Here is a 20,465-nt window from a genome sequence, read left to right as displayed (position 1 = left end):
AAGAAAGGATTGAGTGGGCTCCCTTACCTGAATTCAGTAGATTTCCATGCTCCTAAAGGGAAGAGGAAAGGATTAAAAACACAAAACTCTGTGTGTGTGTGTATGTGTGTGTGTGTGTATACTGTATATGTAAATATCAAGTCTTGAAAACCGAGTTTCTGGTTTTTAAAAATGTAAAGACATATTTCCACAATTTATTTTGCAGACCTTTTCAGAGGCAATTAGGTTTAATGTGAATTATGGAGTTTTTGAAGTAGTTAACAATGCTCCACAACTTCTGGAAAAGCAACTGAAAAAAATTCTACAAAGCCAGCAACCTCGCAATCCCATCTATGATGTTGTAAGAAAAGCAAAGAATGATATTAAACCTGCTCAGATGAGTGACCCCTATAAAGCTGAGACCATTAACATCAATTACAGTGTTATGGTAAGAAAGTGCATTTGAATCTTCTCTCTCTCTCCCAATTTTTTTGAAGAAAGTGCATTTGAATCTTCTCTCTCTCTCCCAATTTTTTTGGGGGAGGCAACCAAATTTTTGGTGGCCTTGTTTCGACAAGGCTGGTGAAAAAAAAAAAAAAGAAAGTGCATTTGAGTTTATATCTTGCTGAACAGACAGTTGGGTGATTATGGCGAGTCACTGAGGGTTCATCCTTGGTAAAAACTGTACCATTCTAGTGAGTGATGTCGATAATGGGGAGGCTATGCATGTGTGGGGACAGGGGGTATCTGGGAAATCTCTGTACCTTTCTCTCAATTTTGTTGTAAACCTAAAACAGCTCTAAAAAAATAACTCTTGCTGTGGCTGGTGTTGCTAAGTGGTTAGAGCATTGGCTGGTGCACCAATGGGTCACGGGTTTGATTCCCAGACAAGGACATGTACCTGGGTTGCAGGTTCAATCCCCAACCCCCTGGTCAGGGCACATGCAGGAGGCAACTAATCATTGTGTGTGTGTCTCTCCCTCTTTCTCCCTCCCTTCCACTCATTCTCAAAATCAATGGAAAAAGTATCTTTGGGTGAGGATTAACAAAAACAAAAAAATAAGTCTTAAAAAATATATATGTGTATATTTTCCCACAAAGAAAACTCCAGGTCCAGATGATTTCACTGGTGAATTCTAACAAACATTTAGAGATGGTTATGTGCCAGCATTATTGTGATACTAGATAAGGAAATTTCAAGAAAAAGAAGAGCCTGCACATTAATGTCTCTTGTGAACATAGACACAAAAAATAAGGAAATTGAATCCAGCAAGGCAAAAAAAGATAATGCATTATGTTTTATTTTTAAAATTATTTTTTAAATATATTTTTGATTTCAGCAGAGAGGAAGGGAGAGGGAGAGAAAGATAGAAACATCAATGATGAGAGAGAATCATTGATTAGCTGTCTCCTGCACACCCGACACAGGGGATCGAGCCCAGAACCCGGGCATGTGCCCTGACTGGGAATTGAACTGTGATCTCCTGGTTCAACCACTGAGTCATGCCGGCCAGGCTGCATTATGTTTTAGGAGAAATAGACATAAATCTTCAATACCTGGTATAGGCATTATTCTTTTTTTTTAGATATGACACCAAAAGCATAAGCAGCACAAGGAAAACATACACAGATAAATAAAAATTAAAAACTTTTATCTCCAAAGGACACTACCAAGAAAGTGAAAAGATAACCCAAAATCAGAGAAAGTGTTTGTAAGTCATATATCTGATAAAGACATATCTAACGGGGTAAAGAACTCTTACATTGAACAATAAAAAGATAACCCAATTGAAGAATGGACCAAGGATGTAAACAGACATTTCTCCCCAAAATATGTACAAATGACCAATATGCATATGAAAAGATACTATATTTACTCATATTCACTATCAACATGGAGGGGTGGGGGATAAGGAAGTTGGAGTGAGATGGAGAGTGACTGCTATAATGAAGGGGGATGCAAAAGTTCTGCATTTGCGGTGAGAGTTTGTGAATATACTAAAACCATTGGACTTTATACTTCAAATGGGTGAATTGTATGGAATGGGAATTATCTATACATAAAGCTGTTATAAAAAAGATAGTACACAAACACATGCAAATCGTATTACACTATTTCTACATAACTATTAGAATGAGTAGAATAAGCAGCAAACAAACACTGGCAATACCAAATGCTGCCCAGGATGCTGATCCACTAGAACCCTTACATTGCTGGTGACGATTCCATTTTGGAAAACAGTTTCATAGTTCTACGTTAAACATATACCCTACTACCTACTTCTCATACTCCTCTGTGTTACCCAAGAGAATTGAATAGTTATATTCCCACAAAACCTATATTTAAATGTTTATAATTGCTTTATTCATAATCACCAAAAACTGGAAGCAACCCAGATTTCTTTTAACTGGGAAGTGGTTAAATAAACTATGCTTCATCCATACAGTGGAGTACTACTGAGCAATGAAAAAGAATGAACTAGTGACCCATGGAAGAACACTGATCAATCTCAAATGCATTATGCTAAATGAAAGAAGCCAGAGTCAAAGGCTGTATACTATATTGATTCCATTTATATGGCATTCTGGAAAAGGCAAAATTATAGAGGCAGAAAACCAATCCATGGTTGCTAGGGACTGGGGTTAGAGGGAGACAATGACTGCAAAGTGGCACGCGTATGTTTGGGGGATGTTGGAACTATTCTGTATCTTGATATATTCACAGTTACATGCCTATGTATTTGTCAAAACTTGTAAAACTCTACCCTAAAAAGAATAAATTTTATTGTATGTAATTTATGCCACAATAAATCTGACTAAACAAAATAATCTATTGGCAGATAGCCAGGCTTTATTTGGTTGCCTGTACATCTAAATATCATCTCTATTAATCTAATCCTGGAGGCATTTTAGAGAAATAGTTCTTGGAAATAGTTCTAGAATGATTTACCTACAGCCAGTTTCCCCTAATCTTTGGTTATCTCTTTTTGTTTCTTAACCAACTCATTTTTTTACTTTAAAAATTAAATAATTAGATAAATTACTTTCTAGTAAGTATTAAGGTATCATTTTATGTTTGGCAGGATTTTTTTTTGTCTTTATGTATTTTAATTACTTGTAAACACCTTGAAGGGATATATATTTTTGGAAGTTTAAAGACTTTTCTTCAATTTTGATTTGATTTTTCAACTTTTCATTTAATTTTTAGGTCAAATAGATGCAAAAACATTTAAAAGGGGACGAGTTATAGGTGAAGTGTTCATGAGGTAAATGTTATACAAATTGATTTTGCATGAACTGACTAGTTTGAAAACCTTGTGGAATTTCTCAAGGGTTTATCTTGATCTTCATATGTAGTCTGGTGTCACGGAATGCATTGCTAATGAGAATTCAAGAGTTTTGTATGGTTGTCAGTGTGTATGTAGAGGCCAATGTACAGTCTTTCTAAGTACAAGATCCAAACATCCTTTATATCTCATTGATAAGCAATGAGTAGTCAACAAGATTCTACCTTTCAGGTGCTGACTATTTCCAGGGTTTCTTCTATTATTATTTCATTACCCAGAAGACAGTCTTTGGTGAAGGCAAATGGGTGTATTTTTGCTGAACAGGAAGAAACCACTGTTTGCTCAGTTTTCCAGTCCTTCATGCCACATGTCAGCAATGTTAAAGCACAGGTGTACCTAGAGCATCAGATTATCAGATGTTGGCAGCACTGCGATGTGAGCCTCCAATTTCCTCAGGAATTAGCAGTGGTCTGTGTTGACTCTGATGTTAATATCACAGCACAACTTTTGCTTTAGCACAGGGGTGGGAAATTTCCGGCCCGCGGAAATTTGGTCTGGCCCTGCCAAGGCCACCGCAGGTGGGACTCGAAATTCAATAAACCCAGGAGCTTTGTTCATAGCAACATAATTTTTAAGTTGATAATTTGTATGGCCCACGAATGATGTTATAAATATCCGAATGGCCCTTGGCAGAAAAAAGGTTCTCTACCCCTGCTCAGCAGGTGACCAATGGAAGCCACATAAGGGCCGACACATTGCCTCACTGAGCTATGTACTCTATGGGTAGTTTTACTTGTTAGGAGCATTTGTTTAGTGTCTAAGGTACTCACATTCTTTAGAATTCTGGAAAAGGTGAATATAAGGCAGAATAGAACCAATAGTGAGTAAATGTTTTAGGATGAATAGCAACCTAATTACTCTTTCATAATATTGTATGGCCCTCACAGCCTCAAGATAAAATGTAAACTCCTTAATATTATTTAAAGACTATTCATAATACTACTGGTTACTATTCATAACCAGGCCCCTGGCTACTTGTTCATCCTTCTTCTACCATCTCTGGAAGCTCAGCCTGTGATGTAGTTGTAATAAATGTATCTTTGGTTCCTCTCCTGCTCCCCTCCTCTTCAACCTTGCTAATCATGCTGCAGGTCCAAGGCTGAGTGGCATGTTCTTCTGGAAATCTTCGCTGTTTTAGTGCCCATGTGACCTCCCACAGAAGCGTGGACTTAGGGCCTTTGCAGCACTCAACTATTATTAACTATTGAATCATCTGCATGCTCCTTAAGGACAGGGTCTTATCTTTCTTACTTACCTTTGTAGCTCCAGGATAGTGGCTGGGGTTGGAAATATTTAACAAAATTTCCTAAAACTGGAAGGACAACAGGCCTTCAGTGACCACAGTAGCCTTACCAAGTGTTCTGGTTAGCTTTTTCTGATAAGGGGTTCTTTTAAATCCATGTTATGATTATGAAGATACTGAGATTGACTGAGTTTTATCTCCTTCCTCCCCCTTCAGTAGTAACAACCCTGGATTCAGTTTGTTAACCTGTAAAATGGAGGTAATAGTTGATGCAGGTTTGTTAAGAGAATTAAAGAAGCACTAGAAGGCAAGAAGTGGCTTCAGATCTGTGACTCGGGGTTCTTGCCCGTATGCGAATAGAAGGTAGAGGGGCAGGGCTCCTAGTAGTAGCTGGAGGTCACTGTTGCCCCATGGATGAGGCACTAATTGTCCTGAAAGCTGATTATCCCTTGACATTCTTTTTCTTTCTCACTTGTCCTTGAATAGTGTCTGAATCGTGAACAAGGCATTCAGTGGATCAAAAAAGAAAGACTTCCAGCATTTCTGGAAAGCGATTGCTATTTTGAATACAGGTATTGTAGTCTCATTAGTGTATATATATTTTAAATGCTGACTTTTTTTTTTTTACCCAAAATTATTTTTCTGTACTTTCTTAATGAAATTCATTTAAATCCATTGGAGTGTGAATCCCAGTTGCTATAGTATAAGAATTCTAGAGCATTGGTAAAAACCATGTAACTTTTCCAAAGAGATTTCACAGAAATAGGACCTAAGAAATGTACTTCATTGGGTGTGGAGAGAGCAGAGCGCCTGAAGAATGGCTTCTCTGTGTACAACACATCCAACAGCAACTTGGGCTTACTCCTCACAGGTGGCAGAATACTATGGCCTTCCTGTGACATTACGCCCTATACATAAAAAAAAAGAAATGTACTTCAGTTGTGCTTCTTTAATCATTAGATATTTTTTAAGTTATCTACGTATCAGGTGATAATGGCATTTCTGTGTAGGGTATTACAAACTGGAAGTAAGCGTGTCATGTAAAAGACAGAATGTTACGGTGCAGAGCCAAGTTTATCTTTTCTGTGCCCTGACTTTTAAAGTATAAGTACCCAAAACATTCTGAAGCTTTACTAAAATATGACCTTTGCTTATAACAGTCATTTTTTAAATATAAATAAAATGAGTTAAAACAATCATTATTAATTTGAAGTTCCATGAATAAGCTATTAATTTGAGCAGATCCTAAGAGAACCATCTTGCAGAGTTAGGAAGGGAGATTGGCTTGAATACATAAAATAAAGTTTTAGTGTTTTTTTCCCCCCCTGAATTCCACCATATTTTAAACTTGCTTCAAATTTGTATGCTTTCTAAAATGCAGGTTAGCAAAATTGGTCTCGCAAGTGAGATGGAGTAGATCAGGCATGAATATCACACTAGATAAAGCTTTTTCTCCCTGGGTCACGAGAAAAGTACCCACTCCACCACCTCCTGTCATTGAAGATGACAATGCTATCATTATGAAGAAGTTCTATATTTCTCTTGGCAAGGTAAAATATGAATGTTTGTTTGTGAATTAGCACTTCAATAAAACTCATATTAGAAGCATGCATTTCATATGTACCACTTGGATAAGGAAAATTATTTCAGATACTTCAAAAGGCAGTTTTAACAAAAATTGTTGTGGCTTTCTACTCACTCATTTGCTCTGCACTCTTTCGCCTGAAATGTAATTAGAATTATCCTCATGTGTATGAAGGAACAGATGCAAGATTGAAGAACATGATCATTGTCACCCAGGGAAACATGGGTAACCGAATTATAGAGATGGTTTTATTGTTCATTCCAAATTTTTATTATTTAGATTCTATAACTGTTACTGGGACCCTAATATTTGAGTCCATCAGCCTGGCCCAAAAGAAATACACAAGCAGGAGTTGATCTTTTGCCTCTGATTATCAGATTTTCTCTCTTGGAATACACTTCCAATACACAATTCTGTACAAAATCCGGAATGTCAAATATGTGGCCCATGTGTTGATACTCTCCTAGTTTCTGTTCATTGCTAACCAATCATGGCAATTTTCCTACTGAGCTATAGGACTTGGCTCCAAAATCTTTTCAACACAGCACTTTAGGCAGGCACTTCCAATTGATCAAAGATGTGATATAAGAGGAAACCTATTTGCCATCTCTGTTGGAATGGACAGACTTATCCTATCTTATTTGAACATTTGTATTCATGTGTAGCTTCTATTTAATTTTGTAGTTTGGCATTTCTAAAAGTGATATTTGTTTTAAATTATGCCATTTCCATCATTTCCACTGAGTAATGCTTAGGGATGTACCAAAGGCACATTTTTCTGTCTTATACTCATTTTGAAGAGTTTATTTTTAACTTATATATTATAGAAATATCAGGAATGTCATAAAATGTGTACTGAGAGTAGATGTCAGTAATCATGCAGAGGGAAGAATTCACTTGGGGGAAAAGTTCTGATTCCCTATATGTAAATGTAATCTATATATATAAAAGCCTAAGTGACCGGAACGACCAGTCACTATGACACGCACTGACCACCAAAGGGCAGAGGCTCAATGCAGGGAGTGCCTCCTGGTGGTCAGTGCACTCCCACAGCCAACCTCCCATGGCTGGCCAACCTCCCCTGGTCCCTCCCTGTGGCTGGCAGGCCCTGGCTGGCAGCTGGCAGCCAGCAGGAAGGCCCCAGTCGGCCTTGATCTCTGGCCAGGCCTAGGGACCCCACCCATGCACGAATTTTGTGCACCAGGCCTCTAGTCAAATATAAGAGAATAAAATTCAAGCTTTTTTTCCCCTTCTATTTCTTGTGATAAAAAACTCATTTTGGTCCACTTATTATTAAACTATCTTCTTTTTTTTAAAATATATTTTATTGACTATTTCTTGTGATAAAAAACTCATTTTGGTCCACTTAATACTTAAACTATCTTCTTTTTTTAAAAAAAATATATTTTATTGATTTTTTACAGAGAGGAAGGGAGAGAGATAGAGAGTTAGAAACATCGATGAGAGAGAAACATCGATCAGCTGCCTCCTGCACATCTCCTACTGGGGATGTGCCCGCAACCCAGGTACATGCCCTCGACCGGAATCGAACCTGGGACCTTTCAGTCCGCAGGCCGACGCTCTATCCACTGAGCCAAACCGGTTCTGGCTTAAACTATCTTCTTAATAGCTTTTGAAGTTTAAGGAATCAAAGTTCTCTGGATCCTTAGATCATTTAAACCATGACACTAGATAGGGATCAATCTTTATGATAATTGGTAACATTTCTTTGGATCTTCAGTTATACCATCTAAACATGAACAATTGATCTATCTCTTAAAAGTATAAAATAGAATAGTTAACTGCTTGTATGCCTGACTCACTACTTCTTTCTCCCCTATCTTCTCTTTTTTGTGTGCATTTGAAGTAACAAGCACTCTTGCATATTGGTCTCTCTCAATTCCTTGAATATTCCCTAATTATTTTGGTCTCCTTTCAGTGCTTAGGATACTGCTAGGAATAGAGAAGTCACTTAATAAATATACATTGAAAGAACATATAGGTAATAATAAATGACTTGGTTTTAAAGGAAGGAAAAGATGAAACAAAAGGAAATTAGAGTCTTTAAACGTATAGGAGCATGAAAAAATAAATTTCCTCCCACTTTTCTAAGTTCTTCTGGCCTGGCTAATAATCCAATGAACAGAAACAGATTAACAAGGAGAAAATGTCCCAAATGTATTACAGTGTACATGTGGGGTACCAGAATAGAGACCCGGGGATGCACTGGGCCAGTTGAGGTCTATGTGCCATTCTGGACTAAGGAGAAGGGGTCAGGGGTCTGGGTTTTTCCAAAAGAAAGTAGACAATTCACAGGAAGAAAGAGCAAACATGTGGCAAACAAATTCTAGCTGGGACCCCCCCTCCCCGCCCCCCAAAACCATGGGACACAGAGGGAAGTTCAACAAATGGGCTTTATGGGATTTCTTCCCATCGGCACATTTAGTTCCTATTACTATGCTAAGGTGCTGCTCCCTTCCATTAAGTAGGTTTTTCTACCCAAAGTCTTTTAGGCAGGTAAGGGGGTGGGTCAGAGGTTCTTTCTGAGTCTTTTCGTCTCTTAATAACCAGCTTAAAATCATTATCCCCAACAGCATAGTTAGGGTGGCAAAACTTTTATCCACAGAAAACCTTACCCCTTAGATCAGCGGTTCTCAACCTGTGGGTCGCGACCCCTTTGGGGGTCGAACGACCCTTTCACAGGGGTTGCCTAAGACCATCGGAAAACACATATATAATTACATATTGTTTTTGTGATTAATCACTATGCTTTAATTATGTTTAATTTGTAACAATGAAATTGGGGTCACCACAACGTGAGGAACTGTATTAAAGGGTCGCGGCATTAGGAAGGTTGAGAACCACTGCCTTAGAAGGATCAGTGACTAAACATAAGGCACCTCTCATTTCTCTCTCCTGCTTTTAATCTCATTGTGCGGCCTGATTGCTCAGAGAATTCTGCACAATAGTCTGGAAACAGTACCTATTCCACTTGAGTCCTGCCTCTTCTGAGAGTGTTCCTTAGGCTAAGGGCCAACCCGATGACTCAGTTGGAGAAAGGACATGAGAGAGCAATGCTGGAAGCTCCCTTTTCTGCTCATGTTGAACTTGGGTTCTCTTAGAAAAACAGATGAGGATGTCACTGAGAAACTCAGGCAGAGGAATTTTGCCCAGAAGGATGAGATAAAGGGCTTCTTAGGACTGGGATTCGAGAAGCTGAGAGTCAGCTTGAGATTTGGGTCAATTGGCTTAAGGGTACATGAAGCAATGGAAAAATTGAAGGCTACATCCGGGGGCAGGTGGAGTCAGGAATCAGTCTTCGGGCAACATCCATTCCAAGCAAAGTTATACAAACCGAATCTAAGGCAAAGTGGCAATTGAGCTTCGAAGATGTTTCCTGTGCTACTGAGAGCAATATTAAGTCTGTCATATTAGGGAGGAGTTGTTAAAAACACTGAGCCAGGTCAGACAGATTTAGGGGCAAGAAATATTTGGGAAGGTTGTAAATGGAAGCTGCTGGCAAAAGGTGCATCCAAGGACTCATGAGTCATGGTGCCTGCCAAGTTACAGTTAGATAGTACGTAGCGGTAGTGACTCCAGGGTGTGACGTGGCCTGCCTTTGGTGGAAGAGTGAAGCATTTGATGGGTATGGGCTCATTTTTTTCCTGTGGGCATCGAATGTGAAATGTATCCGAATTGAAATTTCCTCTCTATTATTCTCTTAGCTAATGCTTTGTTTCTGTGTATAATCTTTTTTTTTCATGGCATAATTTTCCCCTTACACATTGTACAATGCATATTGAATAATATCATAATGATATGTCCAGGTTTGTGATAGGAAGGAGAGCGCTAATCTTACATTAAACACTTGTGCTAAAAAACTAAAAAACAAAACAACAAAAAACACTTGTGCTGCTTTCTTCCTAGGCCTCCTATTTAGAAACGAAAGATTGGTTTACATTAGCCAAACAAAGTCAGCAAACAGTGTCAACCTTCCCTGCACTCCACAGCAAAGCTGATTCACCGATGATTTCATCTGTTTCTGGTAAGCAGAAAAGGACAGGAATGACTTCAGAACTCCTCTTTAGGTCTTCTGCTGCTGTTCTAATCTTACAGTACAACATATAGTGGTTGGGAAGAAAAATTATCGCCCCCCTCACCCCCCAACTCCACGTTCTACCGTTTTTAAGAGGTGACTTGGTATAATGAAAAGAGGCTGAGTTTAGAATTCAACTCTGATACTTATTGCCTGTGTGACTTTTATAAGTTATTCCATTTCTGGGAGCTTTGCTTTTCTCATCTATAAATTTAGGATAATGATACAAGCTAAATGGATAGAAAACGCCTGACCTAGTGCTTGGTACCTAAAAGGCAAGCCAGCAAGTGTTTGTCTTGCCTTTATCTCCTATCACAATGTACAAATTCTTCTTATTAAGCCTTTGAAATAAAGTGGGCACAACAGCAGCGTTTCAAGGGGAACACTTGCCATGTGAAAATACTGAGCCTGCATATTTCACTGATTAATGGAAGAGAAAATAGGAGCCGAAGACTGTATCTTTAGAAAAAATATAAAGACAATCCATGTGTATTTGTTAGCTTTTATAAAATACTTTATGCCATTTTGTAATTTTATTTACTTATTTTCTTTTTGTTCATCCTCACCTAAGAATATTTTTCCCGTTGATTTTTAGAGAGAGTGGAAGGGAAGGGGAGAGACAGACAGAGAAACATCGATGTGAGAGAAACACATTGATTGGTTGCCTCCCGCATGTGCTCTGACCAGGGTCTGGCCCTTGACCAGAATCGGACCCACAACTCTTCTTCCGTCCAAGGACCGATGCTCTTACCACTGACCTAAATCAGCTAGGGCCATTTTGTTTTTTAAAAATATTTCTATTGATTTCACAGAGGAAGAGAGAGATAGAAACATCAATGATGAGAGAGAATCCTTGATTGGCTGCCTCCTGCACACCCCACATTGGGGACTGAGCACACAACCCAGGCATGTGCCCTGATTAGGAATTGAACCATGACCTCCTGGTTCATAGGTCGATGCTCAACCAATGAGCCATGCCGGCTGAGCAAGGGCCATTTAGTAATTTTAATGATAGGTTGTAAGTATGATAGTAATTGAATCTTTCTGATAAAATAGTGAATTTTTTAAAATTGCCAATATGACTCCAGTTCTGATCTGTTCATGTATGGTCTTGTTACCTATGGTAGCTAATTTTACTTTATCATACAACATGAAATATTACAGCACATGCAGGCATACCTCAGGGATATTGCAGATTAGATTCCAGACAACCACAATAAAGCAAATATTGCAATAAAATGAGTCACATGATTTTTTGGGTTTCCCAGCGCATATAAAAGCTGTGCTTACATTATACTGTAGTCTATTAAGCGTTCAATAAGATTATGTTAAAATGTATATACTGTACCTTAATTTAAAAATGCTTTATTGCTACCATCATCAGAGCCTTCTGTGAGTCGTAATCTTTTTGTGGGTGGGTGATTTTGCCCTGGTAACAACAAAGATCACTGATTACGGGTCGCCATAACAAGTACAATAATAATGAAAAAGTTTGAAATAATTGCAAAAATTCCACAATGTGACACAGAGACAGGAAGCGGGCAAATGCTGTTGGAAAAATGGTGCCAATAAACTTGCTTCACCTAGAGCTGCCACAAACCTTCAGTTTGTAGTAAAGGACACAATATCTGTGTAGTGCAATAAGATAAAGCACAATAAAACACGGTATGCTTCTACAATTGTTTAATGTACAGATTCAAATTCTTTAATAGAGTTGGCCTTTATGTAGGGCTGTCAAATATTTCGTTCATCTGACCCTATTCCCTTCTCCATCCAGGGAAGACATGGCTAGCCCCCGTTGGCAGTTTTTTCTCCAACTGGTCCCAAGTGTAGACTCCTCCTTCAGGCCCTCGTCCATGCAGTCACTCTCTGTGATAATACACTCATTTGCCATCCTGGCTCTGTAACATCTAGTTAGTATAAAAATATCTTCTGTATCCATCTATGTCCTAATAGCCTTTTCTTATTTAATATAGAGAGTGTCATCTTTGATGATGGAGTTCACCCCAGGATGCAAAAGGACTCATCTAAAGCCACTAGAATCATTTCTGAATTGGAAGAAGTGGAGGAGGAGGGGTCTATAGCTCTACCAGATACTCCTTCGCATGCTCTTCTGAGAATATACCTTGAAAAGCAACCGGATACTGAAAGCCAGACATTCCATTTCTCAACTTGTGAAGAATTTTTAATATCCTATATAAACTTTATCTTAGCAGTAGTAATTAATCAAATTATTGGTGAGCCATTTAGAGAAGGTCCAGGTTACATAAATTTCAACAATATAACAGAAGTGATAGTTGATGAGTGTGAGCTTATTACTGTCAAGAATGATGTGTTTCCTGAAACAGCTCAACCCACAAAAGAGAAGGCTGAAGAGAGATTAAAAGAAGCAGGTTCAAAGCAAGAGAGCCATGGCTCAGAAAGCAGGGCTGACTGGTGCATTTCTCACAAAACTTATGACATTGGCAATAGGAAGGAGTTCGAAAGATTTAAGGCATTTATGAAAGGTACATTAGGGGAGAGATATTGGTGGCTATGGATGGATATTGAGAGGTTAAAAGTTCTTAAGGATACTGGAAGACATCAAAGGTATTGCTATTTTTTATTTTTCAGTAGTTTTAAAAACAAATTGTGGAATATTAATTTGGGTAGTATTCTTTCTCAAGCAGAAAATCTGAAATAAATATAAAAATGTAATATATACTTTTAGAGCAGTGGTTCTCAACCTTCTGGCCCTTTAATACAGTTCCTCATGTTGTGATCCAACCATGAAATTATTTTCGTTGCTACTTCATAACTGTAATGTTGCTACTGTTATGAATCGTAATGTAAATACCTGATATTCAGGATGGTCTTAGGCTACCAAAGGGGTCGTGACCCACAGGTTGAGAACCGCGGTTTTAGAGGGATGAATAATACAATTTATCTATATATATAAAAGCCAAGGGACTGGAACGACTGGTTGCTTTGATGTGCACTGCGGCCCCGATCGGCCTCCTCATCCCAATCAGGGGCCAGGTCAGCCAGCCAACTTCCTGTGGCACCCCCGGCCCCCCGGCTGGCATGGCCCTGATTGGGCCCTCCCACCCTCATCAGGGTCAGGGATGGCCAGCCAACCTCTCACGTCCCCTCCCCCCAGCTGGCCAGACCCCACCCATGCACGAATTCGTGCACCGAGCCTCTAATTTTATTATAATAATATTGATTCCACTAGTTCTGTGATCTCAAAGTTTTTGGATACTAATAGCAGCAATTATTTGGGTTTGCATAATTTTTCCCCAGAGATTCTAAACCTGCTTTCAAATTTATCATTCTGTTTTATTTTTATAACATTTCAATGATATATTTTTATGGAAAAAATTATGTTATATATCTCACCGGCATAATATACCTTATATAAAAGATACCTTATAACAATGTAAGGACCTGCTATTTCTAGCGTCTGCTGGATTAAAAATTTTCATGATCTTTAATTGGATGCCACTTAGAATTGTATATCTGAATGAGATATCTACCAGATACCATACTGGATAGCCTCTAGAGAGCCCCCTGGAGGTCAGCTGGGGTGCAGGTCTTTGTGTGGCTGCTGTGTATGTTTTAGACCACAGTGAGTCTTTTTTTAAAAATATACTTTTATTGATTTCAGAGAGGAAAGGGGAGGGAGAGAGAGATAGAAACATCAATGATGACATGAGAATCATAAATCAGCTGCCTCCTGCACGCCCCCCACTGGGGATCGAGCCTGCAACCCGGTCATGTGCCCTTGACCGGAATCGAACCCGAGATCTTTCAGTTCGCAGGCCAATGATCTATCCTCTGAGCCAGCCCAGCTCGGGCCGCTGTGAGTCTTAAGAACCCCGAGAGGACCCTGCTTTAGGAGAGTCCTTACCTTGTCTGTGTTCTTCCTGATCTGCTCTGAAGCAGATCAACGATAGCAGATTGCAGTTCTCACTAAGGATTTAGTACATCTCACTGAGTATGTACTCATGACTGGTCCATTCCAGTCCTTCCGGTGGCGTTGAGACCGTAGAACTCATGGTTACACTAGTGATAAGAGCAGGGGTTACCAAGTGGTTGGATGTGAAGCATGACCTGATTGATGCTGAGGTGGGAGGAAGGCCACGGCCACTTTTCCAGACACATTAGGGACGTTAGATGCAAACAACCTACCGAGATTCTCCAGGATCAGTATTGTATTAGTTCCTGTTGTTCACATAACAAATTACCACACATGTATTGACTTGAAGCAACATGAATGTATTCTCTTACAGTTGGGAGGTTAGAAGTCTGAGATGGATATGCAGATGGATATGCAGGGCAGCAGTCCTTCCGAAGGCCCAGGGGAGAATTCATTTCCTGGCCTTTTCCCCAGATCCTGGTCCCTCCCTCCATCTTCAAAGCCAACAGCATACGGTCTTTTCTCTTCTCTGTCCTCTGTTTCTTTCCTCACTTATTTCTCTATGGCTCTAACCCTCCTGCCTCCCTCTCAGACCTTTCAAGTACGTAGGGCTACCTAGCTCATACAGGAGAATTTCCTCACAATCCTAATCACACCTTCAGAATCTCTTCTAAGGCACATAACAGCCGTAGGTTCTGGGGATTAGAACACGGACATCTTTGCAAGGCCAGTCGCTCAGCCTATCAAAGTTGTCCAGCCACTCCCACGTTGGTACACCTGTAACTTAGCGTTGGTTTGGAGATGGCTCGTGACTTTTCTCAAACATTTTGAAGGGAAAATATTTGGCTTGTTGAATGTTGAACACTGCATCAATGTGTGTATGTGTTTTATTGCAGACATCTTGAAAAGATGAAAAAAAACTATCTAGTGAGCAGCGGAGATCGCCACCTTTCTACAGAAATCTTAACAAAACTTAAACTGCTAGATGGCTCTCAGTGGAATAAAGAACACTTAATAAATATTCAGACTGAAGTTGTAAAACCCTTACTTCTGTATTGGTAAGAAAAATTATGTGACTCAAAGCTACCTGCTTTCACCTTCTTAGGCTAGTTACAAGTTATACTTTTAAAAATGTGTAATTTGTGGAAATTTAGAGTGACAACAGTAAGGCTGACAGTACTTATGCGCCATTTTAACTGTGAGCACATCTCTCTACACCTGACCTTTTTATGGTTGGTATGTCATCAAATTGATGTGGGGTGTGTGTGTGTGTGTGTGTGTGTGTGTACACATGTAGCTAGAGTTACAGGTTTATCATTTCAGTAAACATTTTTTAAACACTATCAGCCAAATGTGCTAAGGATACAAGAGTAAAACATGGTCAAGTCCAGTGGTTATAGTCTAGTTGGGAGGAACGTATATATGAAATAAGTGTAATAAAAAGAGAGTGGTGAATATACAAGATACCGAGAAGAGGTAGTATTTCAACAGGGACTCGTGGGACTCTAAACAGAAGAGAATGGAAGCAGAAAAGGTGTGCCACTTGAGGACCAGTGAGCTGTCCATTGTGGCTGTGATGGATCCGATTATGCCACTTAGCTTAAATGTTCCAGTGGTAACCTCAAAGCTTTCAGGATAAAGTTCAGATTCCTTAAGTTAGCAAGTAAGGTCATAATGATTTGTCCTTGCCCACTTCTCTGTTATCATCTCCCATCTAGGTATTCCATATTACTTATAAGCTTTGTATTATCCCATTTCTCTTCATTTCTTTAAAAAACATATTTAAGATACAGAAAGGTATAAATTATACTATCGTGGGCATCTGTGTACACACCACCCAACTTAATAAAACATTTACTAATACAATAGAAACTTTCCTTTTTTTTTTTACTTTTTAAAAACATGTTTTTTATTGACTTCAGAGAGAGGAAGGGAGAGGGAGAGAGAGATAGAAACATCAGTGATGAAAGAGAGTCATTGATGGGCTGCCTCCTGCACGCCCCACACTGGGGATCGAGCCCACAACTCAGGTATGTGCCCTGACTGGGAATTGAACCATGAACTCCTTGTTCATAGATTGATGCTAAATCACTGAGGCATGCCAGCCAGGCCATAGTATACTGTAGCAGTATGCTTAACATTATAAAATGTTTAATATTTTTAAGTGTTACTTGCATCCACCAGTATTTATTTGCTACTATAAGTAAATACTAAACTGTCTTACAATGATCACAGGTGCATTTTATGTTCATTTTATTAGAAACTGTAAGGCCCTGGCTGGTTTGGCTCAGTGGACAAAGCATTGGCCTGTGGACAGAAGGGTCCGGGTTCAATTCCAGTCAAGGGCACATGAAATTTTCTTAATCAAATTGGTATATAGATTCTCTTTCTTATCATGGAGACGATAATTTAAATGCAACTTTAAAATTATTTTTTTCTTCTGTATATGAGTGTACATTGCCTCTTTATGTGAATGAATGTTTTTTCAGGCAGTTGATGTATCATAGAAAAAATGTGATTTTTAAAGCTAAGCAGCAGAAAAAGAAGTAGAAATTATTAGAAAAGGCCATGGCAAGACTGATAATTGTGAGCCTAAGTATTATACACTTTGTGAGCTCTTGATTTTTGAGGCTTATTATGTAGTTTAATCTTAAATTTATTTTCCTCTCAACCAGGGCACCACGATTCTGTGTTACACATTCATCCGCAATAAGGAAAGCCAGTGCTGAACTGAAACTGTGGCACCGCCGTCAAGAGAAACCAAGGGAGGATATTGACCCTTTCCCACAAATAGCAACCCTTTTGCCATTAAGACCTAAATCTTGCATTCCACAGATATCTGATACGGAGGTAGGGTGTACATGGATACTTTGGTCTCTTTATTTAGTTTATAGGAAAATGTCCATGCTTGGGTTTTGTACACTAAATCTTAAGTTTCACCAAGGCTTCTCTCTCTCTTTCTCTCTCTCCCTCTCTTTCTCATTGTTAATATACATGCTGCAACAGTCCTATATAAAGCCTAATATGCTAAGTGTCCATCGGCCATTCAACCAATCAAAGCATAAAATGAACGTTTAATGATATGCTAAGGCTGCTCAACTGCTCACTATGATGTGCACTGACCACCAGGGGGCAAACTCTCCGACCGGTAGGTTAGCTTGCTGCTGGGGTCTGGCCAATTAGGATTGAGTGAGATGGGCCAGATATGCCCTGGAGTCCTCCCATGGTCCTTCCCCGCTGGCCAACCTCCCGTGTCCCTTCCCAGCCCCAATCCTGCACTGGTGGGGTCCCTCGGCCTGGCCTGCACCCTCTCGCAATCCGAGCTGAGGGACCTCCCCCACCCCAGTGCACAGTATAATAAAATGCTATATAATAAAAGGTGAATATGCAAATCGACTGAACAGCAGAATGACCAGTCGCTATGACACACACTGACCACCAGGGAGCAGATGCTCAATGCAGGAGCTGCCCCCTGGTGGTCAGTGTGCTCCCAGGCTCACAGCTGGCGAGTGCAGCAACTGTGGTGGGAGCCTCTCCTGCCTCCGTGGCAGCACTAAATATTCTGACTGACGGCTTAGACCTGCTCTCCACAGCGGGCCTAAGCCGTCAGTTGGACATCCCCTGAGGGCTCCCGGACTTAAAGAGGGCAAAGACCAGGCTGGGGGACCTGCCTCGAGTGCACGAATTTCGTGCACCAGGCCTCTAGTTAGGGAATAAGAAAACCTATAATCTGTTCACCAGGCAGCCAAAGTGATCCTTTAAAATTACAGGATCATGTCACTTACCTGCTCAAAATTCTCTAATGGCCTCCTCCCTCCCTCAGAATAAACATTCAAAGTCTTTACACAGCTGTGCCTGCCTCTGCTAACCTGCGGACCTAATTTCCTACCACACTTCTCTTACTCACTCCACTCCAACCACAATGGCCTCTGCTTTTCTCTGAACACACCAAGCAAGAACCCAGGAGCACTGCACTTGCTGTTCCCTTCATGTGGAGCGCCCTTCCCTCAGGTGTCCATGTGGCTTGCCTCCTCTCTCACTCTAGGTGTCTGCTCAGTTGTCACCTACTCAGAGAGGCTATCCTCGACTCTTCTAAAGAAGCACACCTGTGTAGAACAGCATCACTACATCCTCTGCGCTGCTTTATTTTGCTTTACTGTACTTATGACCACATAATTTGTTTATTGTCTTTCACCTCCTAGTAGAATATAAGGATTTTTCTGTTAACTACTCATCCCCAGTGCCTAGAATAGTGCCTGACACATAATAGTTGCTTAATAAATATAAATCAAATAAATGAATAAGAAATAACAACAGCAGAATTAGAAGTAGTGATCATTCTTTCACATAAGAGAAGATTAGTACAAAAAGATAAGGTGGGGGGAGTCCAAAAAGAGAAGAAAAGTTAACCAACTTTATACAGAACAAATAAATACTGCGACATTGGCACAGAGATGCAACAACTGTAGCTAAGATCCGCATTTCAGAAATACAGAGACTTACTAATCTTGGTAGCCTTTAAACATGTGACAGAATGTTCAGTATTGTTGGCCATAGTCACAAACAACCCCTTTAAAAAAGATTATATTCAGGATGTCTTATTTTAAAAGCAGGAAGATGTGTAATATATTTTTAAAGTTTTACTTTAATTAGTAGTGTTTTTGAGCTGGAGAGATTTTAGTTTTTCTGTCAGTGGTCTGTTAACCCTAGGTGCATAGGAATTATAATCACACAGAGAGCTTTTAAAATATACTGATGCCTGCCCCACCGGTGTGGCTCAGTGGATGAGCATCAACCCATGAACCAGGAGGTGTCGGTTCAATTCCTGGTCAGGGCACACGCCCAGGTTGCAGGCTCTCTCCTCAATGTGGGGTGTGCAGGGGGCAGCCAATTCATGATTCTCTCTTGTCATTGATGTTTCTATCTCTCGATTTCTCTCTGTGAAATCAATACAAACATATTTAAAAAAATAAAATATACTGATGACTGGATCTCACCTTCAGAGATTCTGATTTAATTGATCTGGAATGGGTCAGAGTTACTTTGTAAAAATAGTGGGTTGGCTTAGAACTGAGGTTTTCAATGTGTCTGAACATTAGAATCACCTTTTAGAGCTACATTTTAATCAGATATCTAGGTGGTTTGTGCTGCTCTAGGCTCTCCAGCATATGGAGGAGTCATTTGAAGAGCTTTCAAAACAGAAGCACTTGGGCTCCACCTGGAAATCAAGATTCAGTAGGTCTGGGTGGGGCCCAAGAACTTGCATTTCTAACAAATTCGCTCCCAGGTGGTGCTCTTGCTGTTGGTCTGAGGACCGCACTTTGAGTTAGTGTCACTTTCGTGCCCTAATGATTTCTCGTTGTCTTGACCTGTTCCTGACCTTCGACCTTGTGACCTCCTTTGTATGCCACTCCCCTGATTAATCTTCCCTGTTAGGTCATGGAACTCAGTGACGGAGTCACCACATCAACACACCTCTTAGAGGTGTACTGTAGTGAACACGTCATCTGGTAATGTGAACATTTGTACAAATAACATTTGTGCAGCGTGTGAGAACTAAGGCAGAAGAAAAAGTGAGCGGTGTGGTTAATGGAATGAGAGAGCCGTGTCAAAGGAGTGGGGGGAGAGAGGCTTCTGTGAACATGACCATGGCCTCCCATCTGTTCCTTTCCTTGGCTTCCTGATATCATGGCCGTACTTTGTCACTCGTGTTTTCTAGTTGGGTAACTCATTCCGCTCTCACTCTGTCTTTCCTTAGCAGAAAACACTCTAAGAAATAGAGCTCAATTCTGTTTTCTTTATTTTCCCCATTTTAAAAGTGGAGGTCTAATTTATATACTATAAAATGCACCCTTTTTAGTGTACACTTCTGTGAATTGTGACAAATGTGTACATGAGTAACTACCATCACAATCACAATACAGAACATTTCCTTCACCCACCTACCCCCTATTCCAGTGATGGCGAACCTTTTGAGCTCAGCGTGTCAGCATTTTGAAAAACCCTAACTTAACTCTGGTGCCGTGTCACATATAGAAATTTTTTGATATTTGCAACCATAGTAAAACAAAGACTTATATTTTTGATATTTATTTTATATATTTAAATGCCATTTAACAAAGAAAAATCAACCAAAAAAAATGAGTTCGCGTGTCACCTCTGACAAGCGTGTCATAGGTTCGCCATCACTGCCTTAGACAGTGGTTCTCAACCTTCTGGCCCTTTAAATACAGTTCCTCATGTTGTGACCCCCAACCATAAAATTATTTTCGTTGCTACTTCATAACTGTAATGTTGCTACTGTTATGAATCATAAT

The 20,465-nt window shown here is 39.8% G+C and overlaps 1 protein-coding gene across 1 annotated transcript in view; it reads left to right on the top strand.

Annotated features, from left to right (window-relative positions):
- The window catches only part of RGS22 (regulator of G-protein signaling 22), a 104,452-nt gene that overhangs the window by 20,158 nt on the left and 63,829 nt on the right, over nt 1-20,465 (top strand). The window contains exons 3-9 of the mRNA XM_014550218.1: nt 206-427; nt 5,056-5,141; nt 5,951-6,119; nt 10,082-10,199; nt 12,227-12,839; nt 15,045-15,206; nt 16,824-16,998. Coding sequence (XP_014405704.1) covers nt 377-427; nt 5,056-5,141; nt 5,951-6,119; nt 10,082-10,199; nt 12,227-12,839; nt 15,045-15,206; nt 16,824-16,998 — 1,374 coding nt within the window. The 5' untranslated portion in view covers nt 206-376. The remainder of the gene's footprint in view (nt 1-205; nt 428-5,055; nt 5,142-5,950; nt 6,120-10,081; nt 10,200-12,226; nt 12,840-15,044; nt 15,207-16,823; nt 16,999-20,465) is intronic.

This window comes from Myotis brandtii, unplaced genomic scaffold, assembly GCF_000412655.1.
Source record: "Myotis brandtii unplaced genomic scaffold, ASM41265v1 scaffold59, whole genome shotgun sequence".
Taxonomy (NCBI): Eukaryota; Metazoa; Chordata; class Mammalia; order Chiroptera; family Vespertilionidae; genus Myotis; species Myotis brandtii.
This window is presented reverse-complemented; position numbering and strand designations above follow the sequence as displayed.